Source organism: Astatotilapia calliptera, chromosome 10 (assembly GCF_900246225.1).
Source record: "Astatotilapia calliptera chromosome 10, fAstCal1.2, whole genome shotgun sequence".
Classification (NCBI taxonomy): Eukaryota; Metazoa; Chordata; class Actinopteri; order Cichliformes; family Cichlidae; genus Astatotilapia; species Astatotilapia calliptera.
The window spans coordinates 14,613,087-14,629,278 of record NC_039311.1 but is presented as its reverse complement, the minus strand read 5'-3'; the positions used below and the strand labels follow the sequence as shown (position 1 = coordinate 14,629,278).

The following is a 16,192-nucleotide window of genomic DNA, read 5'->3' as shown; positions in this document are numbered from 1 at the left end:
ATTGCTGCAGAAGAGAGTGGTGGCTCACACACATAATACTGTATGTCTGCATAGATGCCGAGCCGGGAAGTGACACGCAATCACAAATGATCACTTGAGACATATGTGGAGAGTAAGCAGTCTACCTGTGATCAGATCACCCATGACGCACATTAATAACAGGTGCGAACTGGGACAGTCAGTCGGTTCAACTTACATTTATGGCACCGAGGCAAAATCCATACAGCAGGGCAGCCACCAGCACACTGCGTATGAGGCTGTACAGAGATGAAAGGGGGCTGGTAGTGGCTGAGGAAAGAATACAGAGAGATCAGACACAATTAGGCTGGTATGGGTGAGACACAACGACACAAATGGTAGACAACTCTCATTATTCTGTTTGGGCAGAAATACTCAAAGTATTTGTTTTTACTAGTTTCTCTGAGCAATGCACAAGCAGAATCTCTCATTTTTAAAAATTTTTTATTTGCATTGTTTACTGAAGCCAGGCCTTCCCAAGGCGGAAACAATAACCATACATCTAACTGCCTACTGTGATAGTGTGTAGTGACCATTTTAAAAAAACAAAACAAACTTTGCTGTGTTCAAATGTACCAATAAACACAAGGATGTGTTCAAATAACCACATGGTTTTTAAACGGTCCTCCTAAAAATGGTCTAACACTTTCAACTTCCAAGTGTTCGATTATCCCATTCGTGTAATAATATTCTTACCAGTTCCACCAAAAATGTGCATGTCAATCTGCTCCAGCAGACACATCACAAAAGTGTTGACCTGAGGTAGCAACCCAAACAGGAAAATGACTGGGAAACACAGGGCAAACACTGTTGGATGAAAAGAGGGGAAATTGTGTTTAAAAATGGGTTACAGTTTAAAAACCCACTAATCCTCCTCCTGCATAAAGCAGTGTTACAATCAGGATATATTAAGGGCTATTTAATTAACACTGCAATAAGAAAGATAGACCTGCATGTAGCAATGCTAGCACTGTCAATCTGAACATCAACCTGATGTAAAAGAATCCATGAATAATACTAACCAATGAGCACATCCCTGACACAGAGCAGGAATTGCGCAGAGAAGATGATGATGCCATAGAGAGAGAAGGGCTGCAGACTTCCAGAGCGCCCAGATAAGTCAAAGATCCAGATCATCACACAGCATAAGCAGAAGTAGACTGGCCGACTGTACACAATGATCCAGTTATGCCCCTTTTACATAACAGACAAGGAGAGAAACAACGTTATACCATAATTTTAAGGTCAAAAGTATTTTATAAAATGTGGATTCCTAAATCTACTACTCACATGCATGGGAGAGGCTGCATCTGGCTGTACACTCTAAAACAAAGAGGCAGGGAATTTAGGCTTCATGTCTTTCACGTGTATGTTAAAAATAGGAACGACAATTGCTTGGCTCTAGCTAACCAGGTTAACTGAAAATTGTTGTGACCCTTGGACTGGATTTTGAGCACTTAGTCTTCCTACAACAATGATGTTAAAAGATTGCTTTAAAACAAGTCCAGTATCATATGATACTGGACTTGTTTTAAATTGCACAATTATTGTACTCTTGACAGAGGATGCGTTGTAAGAGAAAGTCTTATAACGGTCTTACATAGGCTAAGTCTGACAACCATTTGTTTTTCCCCCTTTTTTCTTTTAAATGAACATCAAATCTCTAAGCTCTAAGTAAGATTAAATTCGACAGGATATGATTTTGCCAAATCTCCACCTGCGCGATCTGTTTAGAGATTTTCACAGGACCAAACGGTGGTTCAGAGTTTAGTTTAGACTGAGCACTTATATGTTATGACATTGTAAGAACACAAGTTTTGGTCATACAGTGACGATTATTAAGTTACTTGCTGAAGACTTTTGGTAAGAGAAACAACATAAATAAGAGGTACCTTCAGTAAGGAGTACTGGCAACTAGCAATAACCAGGCAGAACTGGAAGACCCAAATGTCCCTGAAAAAGCCTTGGAGCAGCAGCAGGAACCCCAGGAATGCCACCAGGCTGGCCAGCACCACAGCAAACACGTTCTCTCCCACACGGCGGTTCCTGGGAAAGTAAGGTGCAGCAGTACATATTTGAGAAACCTCAAAATTATATCTAAATTTTGTCTTTGACTTGTAAATAAAATGTGCTTCATGAAAAAAATTAAACCAAATGTGTATTAAGTGTTAAGTCAATATCCCACTGGACATAAGTCCTGTGACAATGAGGAGGTTCATCCATTACAAACGAAACAACCCATTAAAAAAAAAAACAAAAAAACAAACGAGTATCAGTATTATAGTAAAACCTTAAAGTTTCATCTAAATCAGTTTACAATGCATCCTGTATAATATCATGCCACAAGCTTCTATGTATTTGAAAGAAAAACACAGGATAACATTTTTCTGAGTTGTTGTTTAGTGAAAATATTTTAAATTGATCCTTTAAAAGAACTTCGCTTATGAATGAAAATCTTTTGCTTCAGTGTAAGAGGAAAAGCAGCCTTCAGAAATGATACAGAGTGAACAAATTTGTTGGACTTGTTAATCTATCTTCTCTATCAATTCTCAATCAAAACCATGGACCTGTTTAAAAGTGAACTCAGTTGCTTTTATAAGTTAAATATTTACTTGAACTGATAATTTGTCAAAACTAAAACAAAAACAAATGTTGTTATGTATTAATTATTTGAGGGGCAACAGAGTACATTTTGTACATTTTTCTTTGCTGTCACAGAGAAAAGTAACTAAATAAAATGTAATCCATTCTCTTTTCCAATGTTTTGTCTTACCTGTCTAATAAGGCAAGCAGAGCCAGTCGATCATATCGGACTCTCAGCCACTTTCCAGGCAGCACCCAAAAGCGATAGTACTGTTTAGGTTTGGCTTTCTCCTCAATCATCAAAGTGTTTTCTTGGGACTCTTGTAGAGACTCGTGATCCAGATCAAACTAGGTAAGAATTCAGAGATTGTGTGAATTAGGAAACAGGATCTAGAAGGACCGTCTGTGATAGTTAGCTTTGATGTGCCGACTGATGTCCTATTTGGAATAATCAATGAAGCACTGCTAACCTCGGGCATCTCCAGAGGCACCCTGCGCACCTGCATCCCCTGTAAAGCCCCTTGTCTGGGCTGTAGCATGGACAGGACTGGTGCCCCTTCTGGGACCTCAGTGGATGTGAAGCTTGAAGATTGGGACTGCCTCTCCCTTTCTCTGCAAGTGTAAAATTTCACAGCCTTGAATGTAGCTGTTAGTAATGTTTTAATGACAACAATAACTCTCGTAGTCTGTAGAAAAGAAAGACACTTGGCAATAAAAACTTTATAACTTACTGAACTGGGTCCTCATAGCCGCCTCCAGCAGGTCCAAATGTGTAGGACCTCTTTACTCCTGTTATATAACAGAGACACAGCAGAAATGAATACCCTCAACAGTGTAAAATCTGCAATCACAGACAGAGTATACAATAATGCAATCTGACAAGTGATTTTCTTTATGTAAATTCAAATACCAGTGACCATTACATTACAATTACTTTACATAATGCTTCAAAATAATAGCTCAAATAACAGACTGGTAACATTTCAAGGTAGCAAGTCCTAAGAATCGGTACTCAAGGAGAGTCCACTGTTCATGAATTCAGTCTCATATCTCCCCATTTAATAATAGGATAAACAGAATGACTGTCTAGACAAGACAAGGTACTTACCACTCTCGTCATAGAAATAGTGCACTGCCCCTTCTGATGTGTCGTCAAATGTTGAAGCCTCATGGATGCCACTGCGGGGTAGTAGAAGTGAAGAGGCAAACTGTAAGGCTGAGGGAAGTGTACGGGTGCGTGAATGAGAGGAGGTCCGAGCTCGCTGGAGGTCCTGGAGACTGCAGGAAGCAAACAAATGAATACAGCAGTTAATCTTAATCCTAAACTCAGTCCTCCTAAAGCTCACATCCTCCATGAGCTATAATTAGAATTATTTAATGAAAATACGACTTTATATAGACAAAATTTTAATCTGGGCTGTTATTCTTATGTCCATTATAATGTAAACATACTAATATGGAAGGCATGGCAGAAATATAGGGACATCTTTGCTTAGATGACAAACCTGGGAGGAGATCCCATGGTAGATGGTGGTGGTGTAGGGTTGCTCCCAGCATTGTGTCTCCTGCGTATGGCCTGGGTCCTCTTTACACTGCTGACTGATTCGTGTTTGCCCCCTTCCTCCGTGGCCATGGCTGAGGAAAGTTTATCATTTACATCACATTGTCAGTGTATATAATGCACATATCTAAGATTTAACTATAACTGCATTTTATCTTAATTCAGAACTTAGAATGTCCTTATGTTATTTATTCATTTATTAAATAAATAAGTATAAAGCTTAAGAGATAGTTAGGTTTCACACACCAGACTATTAATTAAAATTAATTTATTAGAAATTTTTCAAAGCATGACTCCATGTTAGCAGCAAGGACATGGGTTAATGAAAAGATTTTGCCTCAATGTGTTAGGGGTGATCGGTTACTGAGGTCTCAGCAGTGAGGTGGTAATCAGGGTTTAAACAATAATTTATACTCATCTTACTGATGCTTCTTATTTTTGTATTAGTAGTCTTTTCGGTCATTTTTCATTGCTAAACATTGTTTTAAATACTCCCATTTTATAAAAAAGAAAAACATCTGAACAGAATTGTAATTGAGCACAACAGTATTATTTACCAGCAGCACATATCTCACTCATGCTTTTCCAAACTGTCAAACCAAAAAAATATTTAAAATGAAGACAGTGAGTGAATAACAAAGAAATCAGATGCTTTCAGCCATCTCATTCTCCTCTCCTATGCTGCTGATGAGGATTCATTGGATTTTGCTGCTAGAGAAAGAGCACAGCTGCAGCCTCAGCCAAATTGGCAATTTGCAGAGGTAAATTAAGTTAGCAGTTAGTGTTTATAGTGAAGCTTGTGTTTTAACTTCTTTATCAAATTAGCCTAACAAGCGCTTTTTGGGTGTTTAAAATATTCATATAATTTGTTAAACAGACAGTTTAATAAAACTTTATTGGGTTTTCATTCAAAGTTATTTATTCGATTAACAGTTTTGTAAACCATCTTTTAGTGCAGATGGGAACACCTCCTAAACAACTATGTCTTTGCTAAAAATAAGTTGCACGTCGACCATAAATGGCACCAAAAGATGGTAGAAAATATTTTGCATAGTTTCTTCACATTCTCATGACTCAGGTACAAAGAGGTAAAAGCTGGATGATGCCTGAATGTTTCTGGTAAACTTGCATAATAAGGAGTTCTACTAAAATAATAAAGTTTAAGCACAGCAGTCAACATTTTAATTAATATTTCCAACTTTCCCCAACACTGTGCTTTAGTTACCTTTCACTATTCCTACAGTAGGCATATGTGTGACTAGTCGACTAACTGACTAATCGTTGCTGTTGTCACTAGTTGGTACCAGACTTACTAGTGGTTTAATCTAATTATTAAACTTTTAATCAATGCCAAATGTCGGTATATTATTGGGTCCTAAATGTTGTGCACCCATTTGCCACCAAATGGCACATCATTGTTGGGAAACTAAATCTGTTAATCTAGGCCTGATCTTTCTGTTAACACTATCAGAATGAGATCATTGTTACAAGCAGTGGAAAGGAACTTTGTCCATAAGGTGGATGGGCTCTGCCTTAGTTATAGGGTAAGGAATTCAGTTATTCGGAAGGGGTTCAAAGAAGAGCAGCTACTCCTTCACATTGAAAGGGGACGGCTAAGGATGTCTGACTGACTTTAGATAAGCAGAAAAAAAATGGATGGATGATTTATTGTTTTATTTTAGATTCGAACTTTTATTGAAGTGGATGTCATGAATTTCGAACAGTGTGCATCATTCATAATGCTTGGGACTTTTAAGTCGTGATTTATTAGATGTTAATTTGTCATATTTTAGTGGAACGTGTTTGGTTTTGTATCATCTTTAACATTGGTTTATTTTAAGTGTTTTTCATCTTTGTTGTCTATCTGGAGTATAATGTGTAATATTGATAATGCATGCTGCAAGGTGCTGCACATTTAAGCGGCATGATTCATTACTGAAGAATGTGATAAATGGTTTCAAATACCTATGTTATTAATTTTTGACATTTTCCAATAAAAGTTTCTCAAATGGAACTTATTACCTGAGTGTTCCAAAGTTTCAGACTAGTCAGTTAGTCTTTTTTTTTTTTTCTTCCTCATTTAGTCGACTAAGAAATTAGGAAAATCCCTAGTATAACACACAGTGGAAACACCTGACATTAATACATACAGTATATAGGTAAAAGCTGCTCAGCTGTGGAAGCCCATGCCACAAAAATGCTGGTGCAAAGTTTTTGTGCTGATGGTTTTGTGCTGGGGGCTCTGGAACTCTGCAGTTATTGACTCAAAAGAGCTTTGAAGACTTTTGCGCACTATATGCAGTCAGTAAGCCAGTTCTATAACTTTACACAGTTTGAGCCTTCATTTCTGTGGTTCCTAAATGCTTCCAATTTGCAATAATACCACTTACTGATAGTGGAATATCTAGGATGGAAGCAATTTCACAAACTGGCTGGCATGCTTGAACTCAGTGAGCTCTTTAGAATGAGCCATTCTTGAAAAAATGTTTCTCAAGGCAGACTCCTTGGCTATGGGCTTGATTTTATGCAAGTCTGGCAATGGGAGTGAAAACGCCTGAATTTAAAGATTAAGAGGGACTTTTGTCCATATAGGGTATTATGTTACACAATGTTAAAATAATCTGATTAAATAGAATAACCTAAAAAATAAATTTGAATAAAATATTATTTTCTAAATGTTTTCTTTATTCTTGTTCCTGTGCACAAAACAGACACTTCAAAGCAGATTCTGTTACATCTGTAAATTTGAATGTGTTCTTTCAAACCCCAATCTCATGCTTTATTCCGTAAAGATACAGTTATACCTTTGTTTTGCCTGCTTAATTTCGAGCTTAGTTTTGTGAGGATTTTGTTAATAGTTTTGTTTTTTTTGTTTGTTTGTTTTTTTTAAACAGGCCCAGGGTAACTTCATTTCTTTGAAGCTCAAATGCGGCATCTCACTATGGTAAGTGCCCTCTGGCATGACAAGCCACAGAAGCTCTTATCACCAAGACCATGGGGTCCAGGCATTCTTAGTGCTGTTCTTCTATGTGCCACTACTACACCATAAAGCAACTAACTCATGACTAAATTTAATAAATTCAAAAGGTCAAATAATTTTGACTAAATAAATAAATATCAGTCAGCATTTTTCCTTTTTTTTTTTTTTTTTTAATCTATTGATGCCTTACTGACACTGTCCAGTTGCATGGGCAAAGTGCGAGTGAGATACCTCATTCAGTTTTCAAGGAACCGGGGTTAACCCCTTGATCCACGCAAAAGATCAGCCACCTCTGGCTGTCATTCCCCAAATGGCAGGGGGCGAAAAGCTAACAGCTCCTGTGCAGGGCAGCTATAGGTAGAATCCCTAATGTCAGGCATGAAGGCAGCATTAGGGTGCAAAACCTCCCTATTACAGTTGAAAACTACAGACATGATGTGTAGGTAGATAGAGCATGCAACTTACAGTTACTGTTATTTTTCATTGATGCTAAAGCAAGCTGTAAAAAGACTAAGACTAACTCTAAAACTGTAGTTAAATCTCTTTGGTGCATTACCAAAGCCAACATGGCAGCCTGACATTCCAGCCAAACACTTTAGAGGAAAATGCTCTTCCCTTATCTAGCAAAACCTGAAGGAAGTCTAACACAATTCTAACACAACACTGATAAGAAATTTTGTTCGCAGCTGCACATCTCTCAAATACACACCCTCATAAAGTCAGAATACAGAAACTGCTCTTGCACTCTGAATGGTCTCAATCAACCTCAGGGGGAGACCCAACTCATTTAAATTCAGCCTTTCAGGTGCCAGTCTCAGCTAACTGCTCTGTGACACCTGTGACACCAGGCCCCTGTGCAAAGGCAGTGTCCACCGCCGGGCTGTGGAGAAGACAAGTTAGATCCATCATGGAACAATCAAAATCAAAGACAGCCACTGCTCCCTCAACCTGCTCAGGGAAACTGTTATAGCAGTGCGCCTGGCCATGGGTGAGCTCCCCTAATGTTTTGCCCTCAATTTTTTTAGGGAAAAGAAAAGAGGAGATTGTGTTTTTGTATGATGCAAACAAATATACGAACACCTTCAGACGTGGTGGACTATTGTGGGATTGAGTCTCCACTCCCCATAGAGTGGATTTCCTCTGTAGCTCCACTCCAGTGTTCAATGCACTGGGAACATGCGTCACACATAATGACAGGAGGTGTTCACTGCTCCACACAATCAGAGTGTGAGCCAGGCTGTGTAATGTCACACAGCAAGTGCCTCAGACAGTCTGTATACACAACTGTTGTTATACTGTCTCTCCTAATCAGGACATAACAATTTTTCAGGAGCAGCAAGAAATGCCCCAAAGCCGAAAACCTGCCGTCAGCTCCAAGTAATTTATATATGTGCGACAAAGCCTCTGGGGCTAGGTGCCATTTATGGCCCTCCACTTGAAAACAGCACCCCACCCAATCAATGAAGCATCTAGTTTTCCTCATAACCACCTAACCTAAGGGGAACTGGCGGTGAACACTTTTGGGTCTCTCCGGTAATAGAGAGGCAGACGATATCTGGGAGAAATTCGGCTGAGATGACGTCTCACATCCAGCTGCAGGGTGGACACACAGAGCTGAAAATCCTGCATCGCCAGCAACCTCTGAAGGATAACAGATTATGCAGGGCATCAGCCCCTCCAAGTGCAAACAAGCTCTTAATGAGACCATACTTCCTTTGCAAAACAGATTGAGGTTCTGGTGAAATTTCTACACAAAATCTTAGAACAGAAAAGCCGAAAAAGAAACACTGCATTTTACAATTACCTGACAAAATACGAGCCTATGAGAGTTGCAAATACATTGCAACATAGTCTTTTCTTACTATTTGCTCTTATTGCACACTTGTCTGATAGTGACACTGTAAACTTATTGAAAATGAAAATTAAGTTGAAGGAATACACTGGAGTAGATCCAACAGGCGCTACTGAGACATAAGTAGAAGACATAACAGGACTTCTACAGTGATCTAAATATAGCAGCTCCACTTACAATGGTGCAGTGTATAATATATTCTTGAATGGGTATACAGGCATGATTTTTGATTTTTACAGAATCGTTTCCAGAGCTTTCTGATCACACCTCATGGTTACTTGGAACTAAAAAAAAAGTAATAGAATTTCAGCTGCTCTCTTATTTCCAAAGGAATTGCCACAGCACATGGAACCCATGTTTGATTTGGCACAGACTTCATATCAGATGGAGTTCCTGACACAACCGTCACCTCTATACTGGCTTGGGTATAGTGCACAATCTGATATCAATGTGCCAATGTTGTTCTAGGATCACCGAAGCTAATGATGGGCCAGGTTCATCATTGCAAGTGACCAATCACATTGTTGTGATGTCATGGTTTTGCGACGTGGAAAGAAATTCGGACCAAACTCTAACCTTAACTCTATAATTATAACCGTAACTCTATAATTATAACCGTAACCCATCCTAAACCACAACTGCCCCGTTTTGGATTTTAGTACACATTGGCAGTTTTTTCCATATGACAATATAACTTGCAATGTTGAACCTGGACCAATATTAATTATGATCACCAGGGACAACACCAACACAGGGATCATATCAGATACATCTAGTTAGATCACAGTACACTAGCTTGTGAGACCCCAAGGCTGGGTTTGTGTCTCTTCGCCATCTTAAATAAAATCTTTCACAAATAAGGTATATGTATTAATCACTACACCATGGAGTCATTACTCGTGATTAAATTAAGTACAAATTAATAGTGGTCTGTCATCAAATATATTACAGAAAAAAAATATCAGCAACAATTTGATGCCTTACAAATAGGCCTTACTATCAGCGACTCCCTATGAAGGTTAACTTTCTTAATTAGTTAGACCTCCAAACCATGATGAAAACTGTTTCAGTAGGGTAAGTTAAAACATATATTCTTGACTGAAAATTTGCAAACTCACCACCTCCAACAGCCCCCTCTTCAACCAGTTCTCCTGTTCTCCAGCCCATCTGGTTGCCAGTCCAAGAGCCTCCAAGTGAATCCAAGCGATGATGGTGAGCTCCAGCAAAGCCATCAGAGTGTATAGTCCGGGCTTCCAGATCAGACTTAGAGATGGTGAGAGTCCGAGGTGCAGGCGTGGAGGTGGAGGGCATTGCAAGCAGAGTAGAGGGCAGAGCCACTGCATTGCTCTGGCTTCCACCTGCCCCATCCATACTTAGCACTCTTGCGTGAGTCTTAGCACTAGCGGTGCTAGAAGAGCGTTGAGCAGCACGAGGATGTGAGGGGCCAGCAGTTTCGGGTAAATCCCCTTCCCTTGGAGTAGGCAGTTGAGCAGCAGGGGGAAGAGTCGATGTAATGCCAGTGTTAGCAAGGTCTGGAGAGTAGCAGGAGGTAGAGGAACTAGAGTCATCATCATCATCGTCATCATCATCTGAGCTGTATCGGCGCTGAGAGCCCAGGCTAGAACCTGCACTCATGTCACTGCCGTCGTCCTCGTCACTGGAATCCTCAAACAAACTTTCACTGTAAGCCTTAGTGCCGAGTCGATTGCGCACTGGTATGTAATCTCTGTGTTGTCTATGATTGTGGTGACGCCTGTAAGAGCCACAGTCAAAACTACTACTGCCAGCTCCAGCGCGCCTTCTTGGAGCTTTCCTTCGGCCTGGCCTGTGCCCCATGCTACCGCCGCTGGCCCGCAGCAGCTTTAAGTCTTTAGGGCGTACAACCTGCTGGGACTGCAGAGCAGGCTGCTCAGACAGTAAGAATGGGGTAGAAGATATGGGCAAAGCAGGCTCAGAACACACCAGACCCAGGGCCAGCCCTGAGGGCACTGAATTGGTCTGCCGAGGTGGGGGTAGAGGAGGAACTGGGACGTTCCTGTCCAATTCACAAACCTCTGAGTGGCCACTACTTGAAGGGGAAGAGTTCTGGAGAGGAGGGGGCTGTGCAATATCAGAAGGTACAGATGGGAGATCCTCTCCTTCAACAAGTGTCCGGTCTAGCCCCTGGCTGAGGGAGAATTCTTTGGAAGGGGAGCGTAGTAACACACTGTCTGACAGATTGTCAGTATCACTGCCATCTTGCACTGCTGAATCCTCTGTGGGCTTGTGGATGTCAGACCCTATCGCTGGTGCTGAGGCAGAAACCTGTCCATCTACAGGCCGCGACTGGCTGAATGAAGGACTTTCCAGCTGAGTTGAATCAGTTTTTTCACTGCGGTAACTGCTAACAGTGCTTAGCGTCTCACGGTCTGTGGTAGCTCCACCAGCACTGAAACAACTGTCTGTTGATCCAGCAGCTAGTGCTACTCCGCTGCGGCTGCCGGGGAGCTCAGTCCCAGGAGCAAAAGCCACAGGGTCAAGGCCTAAACCCAGCAGATTTTCACTGAGTTCTTCACTTAAACTACTCTTTATAAGAGGGCTTAGGGGAGTATCTCCCAAACTCTCAGATTCAGCAGAGGGGCCAAGGGGAGAGTAAGCCCCCAAATCATTGTCCTTGGAACTCTGATGAGACAACTGTTCTGTTAACATCTCCACTTCTTGCAAGTGTTCTTTCTCACCTCCATCTTCTTGACTCGAGGGTGAAGGGGGGATAGACAAGGCTCCAGGTTCTTCAAATCCAGCTGACACTCCAGATACTCCTACAAGACCTTGGAACTCACCTCCAAGAGCGGCAACAATGCAGGATGAGACCCCATTCAGAGCCCCTGTACGGTAAGAAAACCAAACATTAGACTGAAATGTCTATGAAGGTTCTCAGTCATCCAGGTCATCGTAGTCAAAGGAGCTTGCAAAGAAAAGCGTCTGGACTTCTTTAAGTTACTTGAAGACGTTTCACCTCTCATCCGAGAAGCTTCTTCAGTTCTGAGGTCAAATGGTGGAGAGTCCCAGATATAAACCTAGTGGGAGTATCCCCCCACAGAGGGACAAAAGGACCCCCTAGACTGAAATGCACTTTTGCAAGCTGTAACACTGACGTTGTGAATTATGTTTCTCAAGATTCCATTTCTCCCCCCCCTTTCCTAAATTTGTATGAAAATACTGATATACTTACAGCCTGACTTATACAGGAAGGATTAAACATTGTTTCCAGTATCTAATGCTCATTTCTAAACAGTGAAACATAACAGACTTACTAATGGGGTCCTGGGAACTCTGACGTAGGATCTCACGTTGAGCTGACGTGACAATCACATTATTGCTTCCTTGTTCCCGCATTAACTCTTTGATATCTGAAATAAAAGGAAATTACAAATTTAAAACATATGCTTGGATAAAAATGTCAGACTATCTATTCTATACATCATGATTTAAAATAAAAATATGGTATGCAGAATTAAAACATTTAGATGCTTACCCTTAGTACCCCCTGAATCCTCCAACTGAGGCAAGAATTCCTGAAGAGTAAGAAAGAATATACACAATGCTTTAAACCACCTGATACACATGATTATGCATTACGAAACCATAAGAACATCGCTAAGTACTTAAAAAATCCCCCCTTAGCTTGGTACTGAACTAAAAAAAAATCTTGCAAACTACTATTACAGGCATACTGATCATGGAAAATACAATTTTTTTTAACCTGGCACTAAGCCACGGGAGGTTCAGACCAATTAGCATTTAATGAGGAGCTACGAGTTAGAAAGATCATAGCAACAAGTGTACTTGGGTTAAACAGTAACTTGGTTTATTCAATCATCTGCTGTCTATTTTTTTAATTTTTTGCCTGTAGCCATACCACCTGCTAGCTTTTAAAGCTTGCTACATCTTGTAGTAAGCCTTAGTGCCAAAATTCTAATAGATAGAACTGGAGAAATGTTGGAAGCCAGAAGAGATAATGTTGCATGCTAGTAAATATGGTAATCCTCACCGACACTTGGTTTAATCCAAACAGAGAGTGCTGGGAGCTGCAACGCACTGGGGGTGTTGAGTTGACTTTCCGAAACACAGTCATCTCTACACCAACATGACTATCCCTGTGAAATAGTCACATGCAGGAAGAAATTTTTTTCCCAAAGAATTCAGCAAGTCACAGCATCGCAACAGGCAAGTTTTCTTTAAGACACATCACATTACCTGTGCTGATTCCCCTCATGAGCACCTGACCCCTCTTCTCCTTCTTCTGTCCTTGGCACTTCAGCTGTTAGTGAGGCCTGCTTTTTCTCTACAATCTCCCCAAGGTCGAACATTGCATGAAGTCGGTAGTTTACCACTTTAATGGCAGTAAAAAATACAGCAACCACAGCAGAGTACACACCTGCCACCAACAAGCTTGGAGGAAGAGCCTGACAAGGAGTTGGAATTTAAAGAGAGGAATTACAAAAATGAGACCAGGCAGTCACGTCAAAGAACTAGAACCAGGAAGGAAGCTTAATTGGAAATGAGGTGTTAAATATAGCTGGATATTTCAAACTTATTATGGAATTGTTTTAAATCAGGATCTTAATTTAACCACACAAGTTCAGGCAAACACCCTTAGTTTTTATTCCCCCTATTGTTACAAGCACTAGAAGTTAAACTATAAAGTTATTATCCCATGCATATGTGCTGAATGAGTCTCTCATACAGTTTACATCATTAAAAAAATGCAGTTATGTTATTCAAAACATAGTATTTGACCCATTTTACACATGATAATCCTGGGAGATGATTAAGTCAGTTGAAGTTGCCAATGTGTAAAAAGGGCTTGGGCATGCAAGTTAGAAACGGATTATTAAACTTCTTGAGGTAAATTTGTGATTTGACCTATATAAGTGAAATTACTTGAAGCTATCATGTCATCATGGCTAACTTCTGAAAACTGATTTAAAAGAATTTGTGCATTATTTTGGTAGCTCCTATGGTGATAGGAAAATGAACTTACCATGTACAGAAGAAAGGGGAAAGCCAGGAGAAATATCCAAAGGTAGAGGTGGAAGCAGTTGGAGAATGTGCTCTGGTGGGGATCCACATACCACCCTCCAGTGAGCGAAGCCCACACGCCCTGCCGCAGTATCTGAAGAGCTTGGGAACCCATCTCCACCTTCAGGTTCAACTAAAAGTTGAAACGCTTCCCCCAAGGCTGTAGCTCAAAAAACTGTGCAGCAGTTTGAGCCACGGTATCTTGTGTCTACGATGGCATGTCCATGGGGCATGGCAGGTTGACCAAGACTGTTTCATCAAGCACAGCAATTTTGTGTCTTAGATATATGCATACACTTCAGCTGAGATAAAGAGTCCTTGCATATTCTTGTGCCAGTATAAGCTCCCTCCCTGCACCAGCGTTGCCACACTCTAGCCCAATCCTCGGTGGGTAATCAGCAGAGTGACTTTTTGACACACTGGTAACCCAATGACTGCACGAACAAGTGCTCATCTGTGAGAGAGATCACAATTAGTCAGTTTTCTTTTATGAAGCTTCACTTTAAACACTGGATTTTATGGAAAAACAATCTTGAAAATCTAATAAAAATCACCAAATAAGTTTAGTGTTGCTCTTTTTGTTTCAGGTGCAACTTATAACGTCTATTTAGTATGTTTACTTTAACATTTTACTCTTTTCTTTCATCTGTCCTTTACTTAATTACATTAAATCACAGGACACTAATTATCCTTTATTGCAACTGAAGTGACAGAATCGTTTTAGTGATCGATAAATGCAAAAGAATAACATAAGCTAGCAATGGCACGTGAAACAACGATTATAACAAACATAATTTGCCATTAGATGTCTTTCACACAAACAAAAACAGCTGTATGTGATATATGACATATCTGACATATTCGGTTTTCCGACAGCATGAACTCCCTATGTTCACGTCCAGGCCATTGTTGTGCCAGCTAGATTAAGTTTTGTGACAGGCACTAGCAAGCTAACTGGCAGCTCATCGTATATTACAAAGATTTCTGTGCATTTCTCACCTCTGGGCAGCCGCCAGTGGTTTCAGTGACCTCAGTGAATATGATAACATGACCTAAACCCGAAGATTATCTCCTCAAACTGCCTGACAGACAACATTAGGATACCTAATGCTAGTTACCGGCTAATGCTAGGCCGCATAAGCAAGCATTTCTATCTTGATGTCCCTATCGTTGACTGGGTAACTGTAACGTCACCCTAAAACAAGACAGCTTAACGCTAACCGCTAATAGGTAGGTGAAAGTCATTAGCTATTATTATCTCACGCTGGCTTGATAGATTTAATAATTGTGCTCACAGTGAGATGTTCTCCGATTTTGGATCCCAGCATAGCTCATAGTTAGCAATAGCTGTCCAGGTTGGCTTATATCCTCCTTCCGCATCCAGTTCATGCAAAATCTCAGCGCTTTCCGTCTCAGGATGCTAGCTAGGAAGGAAATCGGCTGTTAAAAAACTGTAGCTTCACTTTTTGCTGGCGTTAGCTAACTTATCGTTTTTCCCGAGAGGCCGTGCTCCTCTTTGGCATGACTGGGTGACAAACATCATGTATGGGGAGCCGTGGGCCCCTCTCATGACGAACAACAAATGCTTCTTGGTATAAACGGACCCTGTGTAAAAAAACAAAAACTAAACAAAAACAAAAAATGTTTCAACGAGCTAGCTCACTGGGTAGCTAGCTCTGCTAACAACTAGTTGACACACGCACGCAAGCACGCACGCACGGCCGCAAAGTGAGTGAGAGACCGAGAGAGATTCCCATGGCGCTGATTGGCCATGTGTACTGACGTCATGAGGAGGACTTTTTCTTCTTCTTTTATTTTAAAATATTCTTAAAATGTAATGTTAGTACAAACCAATCAACCACAAAACTACCTAAACAAATTAATAAAAATAAATAGGTCCTGAATGTTTACTTTCAGGTCCTGGCATTCATGTAGACGTTTCTTATATATGGGTTTACCAGCTAGCTCAGGTTAATGTAGGCCAAGCTAACCCCCATTTAAGCCAGCCACACTGCTAAACTGCTCCCTGCAATCCCAAAAGACCCTCACCTTGCTAATGGTTCAGTTCCAGATGCCACCTGACAATCCCAGTTGTCCATGCTTGAAGAGATGAATTGGACCTACATATAGGTAGGTA

At 40.6% G+C, this 16,192-nt stretch overlaps 1 protein-coding gene across 3 annotated transcripts in view; it reads right to left on the bottom strand.

Moving 5' to 3' along the window:
- LOC113030280 (pecanex-like protein 3) overlaps window positions 1–15,820 on the bottom strand; it is a 31,483-nt gene extending 15,663 nt beyond the window's left edge. For 2 of the 3 annotated variants that reach the window (XM_026181559.1, XM_026181561.1), the window contains exons 1-17: window positions 15,351–15,820; window positions 14,018–14,509; window positions 13,231–13,439; window positions 13,025–13,130; window positions 12,509–12,548; window positions 12,288–12,383; window positions 10,113–11,858; window positions 4,107–4,236; window positions 3,710–3,879; window positions 3,333–3,390; window positions 3,072–3,213; window positions 2,792–2,949; window positions 1,911–2,064; window positions 1,309–1,341; window positions 1,041–1,212; window positions 715–825; window positions 197–288 (exon numbers count right to left, since the gene is read on the bottom strand). In XM_026181559.1, the coding sequence (XP_026037344.1) occupies window positions 197–288; window positions 715–825; window positions 1,041–1,212; window positions 1,309–1,341; window positions 1,911–2,064; window positions 2,792–2,949; window positions 3,072–3,213; window positions 3,333–3,390; window positions 3,710–3,879; window positions 4,107–4,236; window positions 10,113–11,858; window positions 12,288–12,383; window positions 12,509–12,548; window positions 13,025–13,130; window positions 13,231–13,439; window positions 14,018–14,170 (3,570 nt within the window). In that variant the 5' untranslated portion in view covers window positions 14,171–14,509; window positions 15,351–15,820. Of the gene's footprint in view, window positions 1–196; window positions 289–714; window positions 826–1,040; window positions 1,213–1,308; window positions 1,342–1,910; window positions 2,065–2,791; window positions 2,950–3,071; window positions 3,214–3,332; window positions 3,391–3,709; window positions 3,880–4,106; window positions 4,237–10,112; window positions 11,859–12,287; window positions 12,384–12,508; window positions 12,549–13,024; window positions 13,131–13,230; window positions 13,440–14,017; window positions 14,510–15,054 lie in introns of all 3 variants that reach the window. The other variant, XM_026181560.1, reaches the window with a different exon arrangement.
- Window positions 15,821–16,192: the final 372 nt, after the last annotated feature.